Raw genomic sequence first — 16,719 nt, 5'->3', positions numbered from 1 at the left:
TTAAGTGGCAAACATCTTCCTGTGATTTAAGAATGATTTACCTACCTATGTCACTGTAGCATCTGAACCAGTGAGATTAACTACAGCCTGGCCAGGGCTGGCCTTACCATGAAGCAAACTAAGGCGGCCACCTCAGGTGCCAGACTGTGGGGGGGCGCCACTAAGACCCAGAGTATAGAAAATTGTGTCTGCTGCTGGTGCATGTATTCTCTCTGCTCTAAATGCACAGAAGTTGGCTTCTTTAACCAGGTGCTAGATTGTGCAATATAGTCAGTTGAAGAACTTTTCATGAACTCAAGGAACACAGCAGTATATTTGGGATGTTGTATGACATTTCCAAACTCCTCACTATACCTGAAGAAGACGTACACCAGCAATGCAGGGCACTAGAGACAGTGTTGACACATGATGACATGCGCAATATTGATGAGAGTGATTTAGGTGATGAACTGAAAGCCCTTTCAAGATACATTTCAGCAGGATCAACTCCAAAGGCTGTTCTGGAATATACGTGCACAAATAAGATGACCACCCTCTTTCCAAATGCTTTTGTTTCTCTGTGCATGCTTCTAACACTTCCTGTAACAGTTGCCAGTGGAGAAAGCAGCTTCTCCAAGCTGAAGTTAATAAAATTACATCTACACTCCACAATGACACAGGAGAGGCTGGTCAGCCTTGCAACTATCTCAACGGCATGAGCTAGCCCAGACTGTGGACCTTCAGGAAGCAGTTCAAATCTTTGCAACCAAGAAGGCATGGAAAGCACCACTTAGATTATTCAAACAGATAAAAATGCCAGTGTTTACTATGCAGACAAGAAAAGTTACAGTTGCTGTTCAGGCGTTTGAAAGTTAAGCGTTACTTAAAATTTTTGAACAAGGCATTTTAAATTGTTAGTTCTCCTTTAGGGTAGGTAGCAGAGTAGTACCATGAGAGGAGTAGAACAGGAAGAAGGCAGAATTGAGACCTTTCAATGTTTTGGCCCAAGCGAGGAGGCACGGGGGTGTCATTTGAGCTCCCCGCCTCAGGTGCCAAAATGTTGTGGGCCAGCCCTGAGCCTGGTATATAAAAACTGATGCCTCAAGAACTTAGCTCAGTGTTACCAGACTTAGTCTTGCACTCCCTTGTGCTGCAAAACCCAGCACCATTCCCTGGAAAGATTTGAAAGATCCTTAGAACCATTCTCCAAGCGGGCACCAGAAAGCATATCTGAATGCTTTAGTTAATGTGATTTTGGAAATATAGAAAGCTCCCCCCCCCACAAAAAAAGAATGAGAATGAATCCAAATTGAATTATGGGGACTAATGTTATCCACCCCATTACATCCTTTCTGAGTAAATTGCAGATCATTAAGGGGGAAAAAAGATCACAGCAGTGTTGTCTTATAAACTCAAAGGGCATTATTGTTCTGCCACTGAAAATCACCCACTCATGGGAAAGTGCTCGGCATTAGACTGTGGCTTGGTTGCTTCTTAACATCTTGATGCCCCTTCCCTTGTTCCTTCATCCTTCAGCTCTTGCAGTCACTTGCATTTTAGAATAAACGCTTGGAGAAAGCTACTGTTCTCCCATTTTCTGTTCATTTTCTTTTGGATTATGCATGTGGCTCCTTTCAGCCTTGGCCTCAATCAACATGCTTAAAGGAATATGGGTAGCAAGGAGCTTTTGGGAAAATCTACACCCCCCCCTCCCTTTTATATTCTTAACATGCAATAACAGGTAAGAATTGCATGAAGCTTACTAGTAAAATGTAAGTATTCTTCCCCAATCATATTGGGGTTTGTAATCCATGCTAAAAGTTACTGCATTTGCAATTTATTCCAGGCTTGTTTGGTTAAAATGTACACCTTGAAACATTCAGAAGATTCTAGCATTGGAGATATTGGGTGACATTTGTTGTGCTAATTTTGGTGGCTTGCTGAAGCAGTTCCATTTTGGATAAAATTCTTCAATGGTCATAGCGCCAGAGAAAGAGAATAAGAATGATGCTATCACACAGCAGTGAGGGCACTTATGGTGAGGGGAGTGGGGAAGACCCTGGGACCAGTCCCTGCTCCTCTGGATATTTAATTACTTATACAACATGGAACAGCTTCAACAGGACAGCCTGGAAGATATCCGTCCTATAGCCTGTTTGGGGCACTCACCTGGGAAGGGAGAAACCTGAGTTCCAGCCCTTGTTCTAGAGTGGGCATCTGAAACTGACTGTCCCACATCTCAGGAGAAAGCCCTAGCCACTGGGCTATTGAGTAAAAGGGGGTTGCACCTTGTGAATCTAGCCCTTCAGTTGCTTTGGTTTTATTTAAAATTCCTGAAATGAATAATTTCATTCAACCGGGAATATAATTTTTCTGATATTTTTGAGTAACAAAATATGCTGAAAAGTTTGGGTTTCAGTTCCGCCCATAATGATTTTTTTTTCGGTTTTTCGGAACTACCAGTAAACCCAAAAGTCAGCTGTGCCCGCAGCTCTATTTACCACAGCATTAACTGCTAACACTGCTATAAATGTCACCTTAACAAAATGGAACTAATAGCACAGAGATGGTACATACCTCTATTGCTTCTGGGTGAATAAATCAGGATGTAGCTCTTTGCTAACAGCCACATCCCATTTGTTATGGAAGCGGGGGAGGGGAGAGGTTAGAGTGTTTTAACATGCTCCCTCCAACTGATGCAGCTCGTCCGTGTGCTATGTGAAATCTCACTACTCTGGCTCCTGTCATTCATTGTTGCAGCCATGGTCTTGCTGTTTGTGGTGTGGATGAAACGCAGGGAAAAGGAGAGGCATACGAAGCAACTTCTGATCGACCCTGAAGATGATGTGAGGGACAACATTCTGAAATACGATGAAGAGGGAGGTGGAGAGGAAGACCAGGTGAGGAGAGCTGAACACTCGGCCTGGGATCGCCCAGAGTCGTTTCTCTGCATCTTACAAACCTCACAATCTTCATTCTGCTCCCAAGTGTGATATTTTAGATAAGCAGTGGCTGCCAGGCTCATCCTGGCCAGGGTGTAGCCACGAGATTTATATTAGCTGATACAGAGGTGTACTAGAAGTTACAGTTTATTCTGGGGGTGGGGGGGTTCATTGATTTATATGCACAGGTTCAAGTTCTTTCCTCATTTGTGCCTGTGCAACTCTATTGGCTTCAGTAATATTGCATGAGCATATATAAGAAGCAACTTGGTCCATTGTATGTAGCTGGGACAATGCACCATGGATGGGACATTTACAAGCATGTTGGACAGTGATGTGGGGACAGGTGCAGCATTTATCCACATAAGCCTATCTGCTGGGGAAAATTTGATAAACCAACATATTGACACTAACATATAAACAATACTTCTATTATTTCAATAATTAAAATTGTGTATTTTCCCATTTTCCATTTAGATGCCTGCATAAAATCAGATAGCAGCTACCACCCTCCCTTGGGTCCCAGGGCCCCAGGGTTTGCTTGAGCCTTGGGCTTTTTCTGTATTTCCTTAATAGTCTCTAATGTGCCTTTCATTTCTCTTAATTTCTGGCCTTAATTTGTAAGAAATGTCTAAATATGTTTGGGGATTTTTTTTCCATTGCAAAGCTGATAATGGCAAAGCTTTGCTTTGGAGTTAAGCCATGTGTGTGAGTGGGTATGGTGTGGTGCGTTCATAGAATCATAGACGATTAGGGTTGGAAGAGACCTCAAGAGGTCATCTAGTCTAACCCCCTGCTCAAAGCAGGACCAACCCAAACTAAATAATGCAAGCCGGGGCTTTGTCAAGACGGGCCTTAAATACTTCTACGGATGGAGATAACCCATTCCAGTGTTTCACCACCCTCCTAGTGAAATAGTTTTCCCTAATATCCAACCTAGACCTCCCCCATTGCAACTTGAGACCATTGTTCCTTGTTCGGTCAACTGCCACCACTGAGAACAGCCTAGCTCAGAGGTGGGCAAACTATGGCCTGTGGGCCACATCCGGCCCATGGGACCATCCTGCCCGGCCACTGAGCTCCTGGCCCAGGAGGCTCACCCCCAGCCCCTCTCCTGCTGTTCCCCCTCCCCCTCAGCCTTGCCACGCCACTGGCGCAATGCTCTGGGCGGCATGGCTGCAGAACCTGGCCTGACCCAGTGCTCTGTGCTGCGCGGTGCAGCTGTCTGTCCTGGTGCAGCCACGCTGCCAGCCACTGGTGCTCGAGACAGCATGGTAAGGGGGCAGGGGACAGGAAGCGGGGGGGTTGGATAGAGGGCAGGGGAGTTTGGGGGGTAGTCAGGGGCCGGATAGGGGTTGGGGCGGTCAGAGGGCGAGGAACAGGGGGGTTGAATGGGGGCAGCAGTCCCAGGGGGGCAGTTAGGAAGGAGAGGAGGGGTTGGATGGGGTGGTGGGAGGGCGGGGGATCCGGGGGCAGTTAGGGGACCAAGAGCAGGGGGGTGGATGGGGCAGGGGTCCCTGGGGGGCCGTCAGGGAACAGGGGGGGTTGGATGGGACAGGAGTCCCGGGGAGGCTATCAGGGGGGGTCAGATAGGGAGTGGGGGCTGGGCCATGCCTGGCTCTTTGGGGAGGCACAGCCTCCCCTAACCGGCCCTCCATACAATTTCAGAAATCCGATATGACCCTCAGGCCAAAAAGTTTGCCCGCTCCTGGCCTAGCTCTTTGGAACCCCCCTTCAGGTCGTTGAAGGCTGCTATCAAATCCCCCCTCACTCTTCTCTTCTGCAGACTAAATAAGTCCAGTTCCCTCAGCCTCTCCTCATAAGTCATGTGCCCCAACCCCCTAATCATTTTAGTTGCCCTCTGCTGGACTCTCTCCAATTTGTCCACATCCTTTCTGTAGTGGGGGGCCCACAACTGGATGCAGTACTCCAGGTGTGGCCTCACCAGTGCTGAATAGAGGGGAATAATCACTTCTCTCGATCTGCTGGCAACGCTCCTACTAATGCAGCCCAATATGCCATTAGCCTTCTTAGCAACAAGGACACACTGTTGATTCGTATCCAGCTTCTCATCTACTGTAATCTCCAGGTCCTTTTCTGCAGAACTGCTGCTTGGTCAGTCAGTCCCCAGCCTGTAGCAGTGCATGGGTTTCTTCCGTCCTAAGTGCACTTGTCCTTGTTGAACCTCAGGACCGAACCCTGGGGCACTCTGCTTGATACCAGCTGCCAACTAGACATCGAGCCGTTGATCACTACCTGTTGAGCCCAACAATCTAGCCAGCTTTCTATCCACCTCATAGTCCATTAATCAAATCCATACTTCTTTACTTGCTGGCAAGAATACTGTGGGAGACGGTATCAAAAGCTTTGCTAAAGTCAAAGTGTATCATGTCCACCACTTTCCCCATATCCACAGAGCCAGTTATCTCATCATAGAAGACAATCAGGTTGGTCAGGCATGACTTGCCCTTGGTGAAACCATGTTGACTGTTCCTGTTCACCTTCCTCTCCTCCAAGTATTTCAAAATGGTTTCCTTGAGGACCTACTCCATGATTTTTCCAGGCACTGAGGTAAGGCTGACTGGTCCAAGGTAGTTCCCTGGATTCTCCTTCTTCCCGTCTTAAAATATGGGCACTATATTTGCCTTTTTCCAATTGTGCAGGACCACCCCAGTCACCACAGGTTTTCAGAAATAATGGCCAATGGCTCTGCAATCACATCAGCCAACTCCGTCAGCACCCTCGGATGCATTGCATCCGGCCCCATGGTCTTGTGCATATCCAGCTTTTCTAAATAGTCCCGAACCACTTCTTTCATCACTGAGGGCTGCTCACATCCTCCCCATACGGTGTTGCCTAGTGCAGTTGTCTGGGAGCTGACCTTATCTGTGAAGACTGAGGCAAAAAAAGGATTGAGTACTTCAGCTTTTTCCACATCATCTGTGACTAGGTTGCCTCCCCCATTCACTAAGGGTCCGATTCTTTCCCGGACCTTCTTGTTGCTAACATACCTGTAGAAACCCTTCTTCTTACCCTTCACATCCCTTGCTAGCTGCAACTTCAATTGTGCTTTGGCCTTCCTGATTACACCCCTGTATGCTCAAGCAATATTCTTATACTCCTCCCTAGTCCTCTGTCCAAGTTTCCACTTCTTGTGAGCTTCCTTTTTGTGTTTAAGCTCACTGAAGATTTCTGTGTTAAGCCAAGTTGGTCACCTGCCATATTTGCTATTCTTTCTGCACATCGGGATGCCCTCAATAAGACTTCTTTAAAATATAGCCAGCTCTCCTGGACTCCTTTCTCCTTCATATTAGCCTCCCAGGGAATCCTGCCCATCAGTTCCCTGAGGGAATCAAAGTCTGCCTTTCTGAAGTCCAGCAGGGTCCATATTCTGCTGCTCTAGTTTCCTCCTTTTGTCGGGATCCTGAACTCGACCATCTCATGGTCACTGCTGCCCAGGGTTTCCCCCCATTTCTACTTCCCCTATCAATTCTTCCCTATTTGTGAGTCACAGATCAAGAGGAGCATGGCCCCTGGTTGGTTCCTTCAGCACTTGCACCAGGAAGTTGTCCCCAGCACTCTGCAAAAACTTCCTAGATTGTCTGTGCACTACTGTATTGTTCTCCCTGCAGATGTCAGGGTGATTGAACTCCCCTATGAGAACCAGGGCCTGTGATCTGGAAATTTCTGTTCGTTGTCCAAAGAAAACCTCGTCTACCTCATCCTTCTGGTCTGGTGGTCTATAGCAGATGCCCACCACGACATCACCCTTGTTGCTCTCGCCTCTAAACTTAACCCAAAGATGCTCAACAGGCTTTTCTCCAGTTTCATACTGGAGCTCTGAGCAACCATACTGCTCTCTTACATACAGTGCAACTCCTCCACCTTTTCTGTTGTGTTGTATTGTGTAGAAGGGGGAGAGTTACAGATGAAAAGAAAATATTGATATATACTGTTTGTGGAATTTTCAATTTGTGTGTGTATAATATGATCATAGTACATAGATCATGGATCTAATGTACAGCTGTAAATTGCTTATGCATTTTTTCCTGCCGATCTCAGGTTATTTTAGGGACTTTTAGAAATGTATTAGTTTTCTTCTCTCCAGCCCCTGGACAGTTGCACTCACAACTAAGGTCCCTGGCTTTTCAGGTGGAGGTATACAAGAAATAGTACCATTAAAAACTTTCTAAACCATTTCTAAAATAGATCTTCTCTAAAATCTGTTGTCCATATAGAATACATAAAGCTGTGAGGTGGTATAAATGATTTATCAGCATTTGTTTGATGTGGGCTGCATAACTCATTTTTGCCTTCGTGCATACAGATCCACAATGTCAAATTAACTGTTGGTGTGAATGGATTCAACTCTAACAAAGTCAATGGAACTGAGCTCATTTATTCCAGAAGTGAATATGGCCAGGCACCGTAATACAAAGGGCAAACAGAACTGCCCTAGAATCTCATTTTCCTTTAGGTATATCATTATTCTGACATCACTTTTATCGTAAAAGAAATTTTTATGGTTTCTATTATGGTAGTGCTTAAGATCCCCAGTCATGAACCAGGACCACATAGTGCTAGGAAATGTAAAAACAAGAATAAAAAGACAATCCTTGCCCCAAAGAATTTCCAATCTGACTATGAGATGATACATAGGTACAGATACACAGGGGAATACAAGGACACAATATGACAATATTGGCATCAGTGCTGCACTAATGTCAAAACACTGGACTTATGAACTCAGTCATGCCCATTTAACAGAATCCAGAGTCAACTCCAATAGTCTGCTCTCCCTACATTTACAGAACCCCCTCTGACATCCATGGGAAAGAAGCTTCTCATAGTCAAGATCTACCTAGATGATCTGAGTAGAGAACTTTGTCCAAGGCTTGTGAAGCTCTTATTCAACGCAAAAATCCTCATAATTAGCATTTCTTTCACTTTCTTCTTTCTTGTTTTTAATATCACAAAGATATTATTTATAAATACTGCTCCTATAGATTTAAGCATCCCATATCCAAAGTAATAAATATTCAAACCAGCTGAAAAATCTGGTTTCAGGCAACTAAATGTGGTTTTAGGAAGAATTCTTTAAAAATAGCAGCAAAGAAAGTGCAGCAAAACACCATTATAGATACGATTTTGACATATTACCTAGTGCTTGTTACATGGTAAAATCTTACTTTCATTTTTCTATAGGAAAAGAACCTATTCATTACAAAAGATCTATATCCATACATGCTATTCAAGTTTGTTTTTAATCTTTTAAAATACAGAAACATTATTGCAATAATACAGCTACCAATATTGATTTTCTTATAGTAAATGACATATTTGATCAAAATGTTGCACATATATCCACAGCCACACATGTACAATAAATCCAAGTTGTTATCACGAAGATATAGGGTATTGAAGTTAAATACGCACAGTGTTTGAAATGTATTTGATTTAACTTAGATGTTAAATTTGTTTTAAATGGGGCTAGTCTCATGGAGCACACATGGGTCAGTTTCATGAGTCATTTATAGATTAGGTTAATACAACTAGAGATGCCATATATATGGTGGTAAAATTTTGCTATTGACTTCAGTTGAAACAGGATTGGGTCCATCAAGTTATTTATATGCCAGTGTAGTTGTAGACTTCCTTGAAAATCTCAACGAAAAGCTCTAGGTTTCACTCTGTGCCTCTCCATTTGTTACAGGATTATGATTTAAGCCAACTTCAACAGCCGGAGACTATGGATCATGTACTGAACAAAGCACCCGGAGTCAGACGAGTGGATGAGAGACCCATCGGTGCTGAACCCCAGTATCCTATAAGACCAGTAATCCCCCATCCTGGGGACATTGGTGACTTTATTAATGAGGTATGTTCTTTTAGGCTTTCTCTATCACTTCTCAAAGCTTGTTCAGTCAGCTAATGCCACTGATAGAAAATGCTTGGAGTACAATTTACCAACACATTTTCAGTTCTCACCATGGGCCAAAATTCTGCTCCCATTACTCAGGCAAGTAATCAGACATAAGTCAATGGAAGTGATGGAAACAGGACTTGGCCCCGCCAAGGCTTTAAAATCAAAATGAGCCAAAATGCAACAATGAAGCCCAAGGTTTATTTTCTAATTTCACCCAGAATGCAATATTGAGCATGTAGCTTTTCATCTTCAAAGAACTGTGCCCTAATCCTTCTCCCATTTCAGTGCCTAGGACTTTCGCAGTTACCTGAAATGAAAGCAGCACCTGGTTCTGACTAAGAGAGGGTTTTTACAGATGGAGAAGCTGTGGCAGAGGAGTTAGATGACTTGCTTGCAGCCACAAAAGCTATCAGGAGCTCCTGCCTCCCAGACCCCTATTGGTTTATATGCCTCCATCTCCAACATGCTCTGTTTGGCACCAAAACCTTTTCATAACAGAGAAATGCTTCTCATAACTGAGAAGAGCATGTTAGATTACTGTAATTTTACTGCACTTTTAATTCTTTTTAAATATTTATCCAGTCATTTTTAAATGAATGATTGTGTGTTTGTGAACCAATCAATGCATTATTTCCTCTGAGACAAAACACGATTCATTGCATATGTCAAAAATATAAATGTGGCAACAATTTCATTCTATCATTATACCCATTTATGCTGGTTTTTTTCTTATCCTTCTCATTAAATTCTTTCTCCCCTTCTTTTCACTGATGTTTACGCACCTCTGCATGCAGACACACTTCCACTATTATTCAGTCCAGTAAAACTAATTCCACCCACTCATACCTTGACTGAAGTTTCTGGAAATGATTAATAAAGAGGAACTTTTGCTGTAGATCAGGTACTTTCCATTATGTTATTTTTCCCTTATACTGGACTGGAATTAAATCTGTATCCATATCCCAGGACCTCTTCCCTAGCCTAGCTCAGCCTAGCCCCAACTGCAGCCATATAAAAGGGTCTGTGCAGAGTGAACCAGAACAGACAGCCCAAAATGTGCCAGAGACTCACCTTGTACAGGTGTAGCACAAAATCTGGTCCTAAGTGTTTTGCTGGATCAAGGCCACCACATGCAGTACTCCCGTTTAAATCTGTCTGTCTAGGTACTTACAGTCCTCATTATCACAGCCCCTGAAGAGTTCTGTTAAGTTTAACAGTGTGGTATAGTGAACAGTGTTAGAATTGCAAGGTATCACTTTAAGAATTTTGGGGAAGTGGTGTACCTGGTCCTGCTTGCAGACTAAAGGGGCTCTGTAGTGAAGTGTGTGATCTGAAAGCAGCACTCAGTTCTGCAGACAGACAGCCTAGAGTAAGGTGGGGTGAGTTGTGTCTCTCAGTTTTTATGGAGCAGCCTGCTTTGTCTCTCTCTGGTTTTGGGTTCTTGTGTGTTATCATTCTGAATTCTAAGAAATAAAGTAGGGTTACATTACAATCGTCAAGGAAGCATATTTATGTTTTTATCTAACTTCTCTCTGTGTATACCCTGAACATAACGAACAGCATCTATTACTACAGTTTCTTTGTAATCCCAGGGCTTGAGAGCAGCAGATAATGACCCTACAGCCCCTCCGTACGATTCCCTGCTGGTCTTCGACTACGAGGGGAGCGGATCTACTGCAGGCTCTGTCAGCTCCCTCAACTCCTCAAGCTCCGGGGATCAGGATTACGACTACCTTAACGACTGGGGGCCTAGGTTCAAGAAACTGGCAGACATGTATGGGGGAGGCGAGGAAGATTAAACTGACCTCATGTTCTTATTTTAAAAAAAAAGGAAGAACAACATTTTAAAAAAAGATGAAAACAGGAAAAAAGAGACAATGAAGAAGCAAGAACTGTACAGAAGTGGCAGCTTTTTTAATTAATATCCCCTGCTGACTGTATTATAGTGATTTAGGAGGTTTTTCTTTTTTTTTTCCTTTTTGTTTTTTTTTAATGGGTTTGGTTAGGTTTTTTTAGAACATTGAGCTGTCTAGCATGAACACTTGTCTCTGCTGCATTTTTTTTTAAATGTCAGCTGGGATATCACTCATTTATCCGCTTTATGACTAAAGAGAGTGAAAGGCACTCTGTCTTAACTTGAATTTCTTAGAACAGAAGCACTGTTTTTAAAATATATATATATATATATTTGAAAGTGCCTTTTGGTACATGTATCAGATTCCCTTCAATCTCAGGAGTGATCAAAACAAACATACAAAAACAAATGTTTCAACCATCTTGAGCAGCACTCTCTATGACCCTAAGCCAGTTCTAGCTGGGAAGGAGTTAACAAAAGAAACTGTGGAGATTGTTTCTTTTTTGCCTTTTTTTTTTAAGTGGGTGACTCGTTTTGGGGTTGGGGAAAAAAATCTTAACAGCCATCTTTAAGCCTAAGCAGGTGGTGAATTAGTCATATTGTTGTATATAATTCAGTTTTATCAGATGCAAAATATTGACTGGGGTTTCTCCTGTAACCTGGTCACACTTGATGTAGCTGCATAGAACTATAGCATTGATAAGCCTTTGGTTATTGCAACAAAAAATCTCAAACAGACCTTGCATAAACCCTATAGTAAATCATGAAATGACCAAAGGCCATTTGTTTGTTTTTTGCTATCGATGTGTTTTTGGCTCCACCAACCTTTTGAGTAGTGTAAATAAAAGCTGGGTTACATGTTGCTGTCATGCATCCATAATGATGCTTGTTAGTATGAAAATCAATGCTGTTTTCTTAGCTTAACCATACACAGGGAGATAGCATAATCAGTAACCTCAAGACTAGGGCAGTGTTAATAACATGGACAGTTTATCAGTACATTACCATGACATTAGAATAAAGTAGGTCTAGTACAATATTAATGCCTTTGAGCATCAGTAGCCAAAGCTCAACAGCATCATGTAACCCAACTAACGTGTGTCCTTTATATTTGATGGGTAGGCACTTCTATCTATATTAAATGTCTTTTGGAGAAGAAAAGCAACAAAGACCTAGTATTTTGTGGTAAACATGCTCAAACATCGCCAATTAAGCAAGAGGTTTTGCAGCATCCAGACACAACGTCAGTATTATAAATGGTAGCATACTACCTAGTTTATATGTAGGGTCAGTTTAACCAATAACAAATAGTTATTAGCTTTTTTATTATTAATTATTATTATTACATTTTTCCTTTACTGATTTGAACTAGTGGCTTTATGTCTAATGTTTGTAAAATGATTTAGACTGCATGGATGTGTAATATAAACCACATTTAATGGATTATGAGCCACTTAATTCATGTGCTATGAAATCTTGGATTACCTATGTTTTATATTCTGCAGACAATTTTGCAGTGGGTTCACTAAAAAATTGTAGAAGTGCTTAGATATATTTTCGTTTAAATCCAAGAATGTGCACAGTATCAGAAGGTGATTATCCAGGGGATGATCTTGCTTTTTTGATATGTAGATTGAATGCTGAGAGTTAAATGGGGGAAGCGGGAGAGAAAGTGTGTGCGTGATAATGAATAGACATTGTTTAAGAAGGAATACTAGGCTGCAGGATTGTGTCTATAGATTTTTAAAATGCTCCTAGTGCATTTTATATTTCATTGTATCATATTTTCTATAAAATGCAATTTCTGTAAATTAATGAGCATTTGAAATGTGTCTTGTCTGAAATGGAACGTGGTAAAAGTATGCTTGAGAGGACTCAATCTCTATCTTTTATATTATTAATTACCAAGTATGGGGGAAGGGGTTCGGTTGGCTTATCCTTTCACTATCCAGGAAAAAAAAATAAAATAAAAAGTGTACATATAAGTTTCTTGAGGAGAGAAAATTGTGGCAGGTAATACCTCAGGAAACAATGAGGAGTCCAGTGGCAACATATCAGTGTTGTTCAAAAGGGTGTTTGTCAGCAGATGCCTCAACTGGGATGAAGTGCAGTGCATGACAAATTCAGTATCTGATGCCTTTCAAAAATATTTACTCCATAATTGGGAACTCAGCCTTCTTCATCTTGCCACTTGCAGAGTATGAAAACCTTAGTTCACTAGCACTACATACCTCACCCCTCCAACCCAATGTAACACACTGGCAAACTTTTCTATACAGCATCTGGCAAGTCAAGTAGTTTGTACCTGCTTTGATACATGGGGAAATAACGGCGCTTGTACAGCAGTTTGTTTTGAATTGCAGTTTCCTTGCAGAGATTTGGCCTATGATCTTTATCCATGTACTGTCTTGATCCTCTTTCTTTCCAGAAAAGTGTTAGACTTGAATAGATTATAACCAGGATGGATGATGCACCTGTATGGAAACTGCCCAATCACAACAAAATTAATGAATAAAAAACATGCACTTAGAGTTTCTCAATGATTAGTACATGTCAGTTATTTGAAACCATTATTGTAACCTCCTTTTCATCAGAGGAGGAAGAAGCAAAAGGGGTGGAGGGAGTTACCCAGTTTAGAGATGCAAGATGCAAGTAGTGCCCTGTTCTCTCTATCTAGCATGTTTCTTTCCCTCTATGCAGACAGCCAGTCCCTGGAAAACTTTATTCTAAGTGAATAGCCAACCAGGAGTCAAACCTCATGGTCCCCAGTTCTAAGTTATGCTATGCAAACCACTTGGTACTACTTGGCTAATGCAAAGTCTAAACATCTGTTCTGGAAGGTTTGGTGTTACCTTTTGTGTCTTTGGTGGTGGTGCATTTTCCAAAATAAAAACAGTATGGTAGTGGTATAGGTAAAAATGCTGAACTATGATAACAAGAAGCTGAGGTTAAGGAGATTTACAATGTAACTATGTACAAGTTAATTTGATTATCCCAATAAGTGGACTTACAATAGAGATGAACAAGCCATTTATCCACCAACAGTTAAAGGGACAGTGCTAGGGTTAAGCATATTACAACATTTAGTGTTCACCAATCCGAAGACTAACAGAAATCTTTCAGTGGTTTAAAATAAAATAAAGTAACCTATTTCCATTGTAAATTTTAAAAATAAACAAACATTTTCCTGCAGCATTTGCCCCTCCAAATATTGCAGCCCATGTAGGTGCATATGAGCTCATTCATGAAACAAATTAATCTGTTGTCTTCTGACCAAATTCTACTCACACATTTCCTATAAGACCCCAATGACATCCATGGGGGTAACTGTGGATAGAATTTGACCCATTGTCCAAGCTGCGGGACATGCAAAAGGTAAGCAAGCAGCATAAAGAGCAAAAATAAATTCACTTTTTACAGTTTTTCACATTTATTATGTTAGTTGGTGGTTGTAAGATAGGCGAGGAAATTTGCTTATATTTAAGATAACAGTGCTTCTTTAAAAAGATGTTTGTATCAAACAGACCTGATTGAGAATTTTTTTAACAGACTCCTTCTTTTGCCAAAAAATTCTGATTTGTCAAAACCAAAACCATTCAGAAGACAGGGTTAGATTCAACAAATCTTCTGACGTGAAAAGTTTTTGGGGCAAAAAGTGCCAATTTTTGAACTGGAAAATTTCAAATTTTTTGAGTCAAAAACAACTTTTTGTTTCAAAATCTTGTTAAATTAAACTAATTTAAAAAAGAGGAAAATGTCAAAATAAAATATTCCTATTGACTTGAAACACACTCCCACCCTCCAAAAAATGTCAGATTTTTGGTTCATGAAACTGTGAGTTTTGACTTTTCATTCTGATTCAGGGCAAGAAAAAATGTGGATATGGGAACATTTCCCAGGGATGGGGAAAAACATTTCCCACCCAGCCTAGTACCAAACCATTCCTCTGAACCTTATGATGATGGGACATACCATTTTTTGTTAGAGGCACAGGATACCAGCTACCAAGACACACTTGTAAGTTGTTGTTTTTTAACAGCTAATGTGTTGGGGACAAGAAAGTTTATTCTTTGAATAATCTACTTAATAGTAGTAGGTATAACAAGCTAATTAATGAAAGACGTGGAGTCCAGACATATGAGCATGGGTGCCTTCATCCTCCACTTCCCGTGTGATGTGGGAGATGATTGAAAGAGCGCTGGCTTCAGGAAGAATGGAGAGTTACCCCCTCCTGGTATCATCATTCTGTGATTTTCATTGTCCCCACTAGGCCTCTTACAACAGTCAATAAACACTGTAGCACCTCTCACCTCTGCCAAAGGGAAGAGGCCAGCAAGGGGCATGCTGAATGCAATGTAGAAGCTGCCCTACCTCCCAGAGACCAGGGTTACATATAGTCTCTGAGCCAGAGATCATAAATAACTGAGGTCACTCTCACACCTGGGACTGCCTCATGACCAAACATGGCCAGTGGCATAGCATTAGTAAAGATAACTGTCAGTATCCAATCTTTATTATGTAACTTGTAAATATTAAGCATCAGTCAAGGAAATAATTTGCAACAAAGCAAAACCAGAGACGCCCTCAACAGGAGATTACAGGAAACTGACAGTGAATGGATAACCTTTGGTGCTATTAACTGTCCTTATGTACTACTCATAGTTCTGTTTCTGTTTTTGGACCAGTAGAGCTGCCTTTGATCATTTTAAAGCAATGGGGTGAAATTCACTCATGTGTGTAGGCCAGCACTAGGTCAGGTACCCCTTAAGGCCTGATTCAGTGATGCTCAGATCTGAATTCACCCCATAGGGTTTCAGTGGGAATTAATTAATCCATAGTTCCCTCATACAGGGGTGAATCTCACCCATGCACAATTGCTATAGTCTGTGAAGGGTCTGTAGAACACACATGCAGCAGTTGCAACTTTGATTGGCCTAAAAAAAATATTGAAGACAACTTATCTTGAAACTATGGGACCTTTATTTGTAACATCTTTTGGAACTCTTCAGTGTAAATGTAAAAGTGTTGGGGGGAACAATGTATGTGTTAAAAGCATATGTTTAAAAACAGCAACGAGCCAATGTAGTTTTCTCCCAGGCAAAAATCCTCTCAGTTTCACGTGGAAAGAAAAAGGTATCTCAAGTACACACAAAAACCACCTACAATTGCTCACTGCAATGTGTACATAATGTAGTTATTTGCTCAAAGCTACAAATGAAGTAGGGGAAGAAAAAAAACATGTATAATGGGAGCGCTTTTTTTTCTTTTCTTTTTGCATGTTTCCTTTTAAAATGGACAAACTGTGTAGCAGCCCGCATGATTGTGATTGTTTTCAAGAAGACTTCTAGTGTTCTGATGTATTCATGCCGAAATGCAAAAGCAAGTGCATCAGTTAAACAAGTTCAAAAACCGTTTTTGTAACTGTCAACAGCACAACTATTTTGTATTGTTGTTTGTACCATTTTTGTACCAAAAACAAAAGAGGAAAAAAAGGGAAGAGAGTAAATGTTTTCAATGTGTTTTTAGTGCCACTGCAATCTTGGTTCAAAACTGAGTAACAGCTTTGCTGATTTATTGTGTATCAAAGCTGAACTGGTGCATTAGCGCCTAGCTCCAGTGTAATAAATAAAATCCCCCTTTTAATAGTCTTACTTGTTGTTTTTTTCATATACACAGCCCCTATTCATTTAGCAAAAAATACAGCACCTACTAGAGTTCAAATAGTGTCTTGAAGCAAGAAGATAAGGGTAAGCAATAATGATCTTAAACTGTGGACATGTCTTGCAGTTCTTGGACAGCTGCACTGAGCTGATAGTAAAGGTGGTGTCAACACTTCTTTTGCAAACCCCTTGTCTTCAGGATATTCCAAACTTGTCTTGTTGTTGTGACTTGAGTGCTCATTAAAGTAATTGTTTTACAGTAGGCTAGCACAAGGCGTAACTCGGGCAGGTGCTGTGTAACCTTTCCCAAAATGTTCTGGCAACAGTCTGTGACCTTCAAACCTGCCAGCCCACTCC

General features: G+C 41.5%; 1 protein-coding gene across 2 annotated transcripts in view; it reads left to right on the top strand.

Moving 5' to 3' along the window:
* CDH4 (cadherin 4) overlaps positions 1-16,350 on the top strand; it is a 666,817-nt gene extending 650,467 nt beyond the window's left edge. For both annotated transcript variants that reach the window (XM_043495751.1, XM_038370284.2), the window contains exons 14-16: positions 2,740-2,879; positions 8,635-8,799; positions 10,440-16,350. In XM_043495751.1, coding sequence (XP_043351686.1) covers positions 2,740-2,879; positions 8,635-8,799; positions 10,440-10,646 — 512 coding nt within the window. In that variant the 3' untranslated portion in view covers positions 10,647-16,350. The remainder of the gene's footprint in view (positions 1-2,739; positions 2,880-8,634; positions 8,800-10,439) is intronic.
* The last annotated feature ends 369 nt before the right edge of the window (positions 16,351-16,719 follow it).

This window comes from Dermochelys coriacea, chromosome 13 (assembly GCF_009764565.3).
Source record: "Dermochelys coriacea isolate rDerCor1 chromosome 13, rDerCor1.pri.v4, whole genome shotgun sequence".
NCBI lineage: Eukaryota > Metazoa > Chordata > Testudines > Dermochelyidae > Dermochelys > Dermochelys coriacea.
This window is presented reverse-complemented; position numbering and strand designations above follow the sequence as displayed.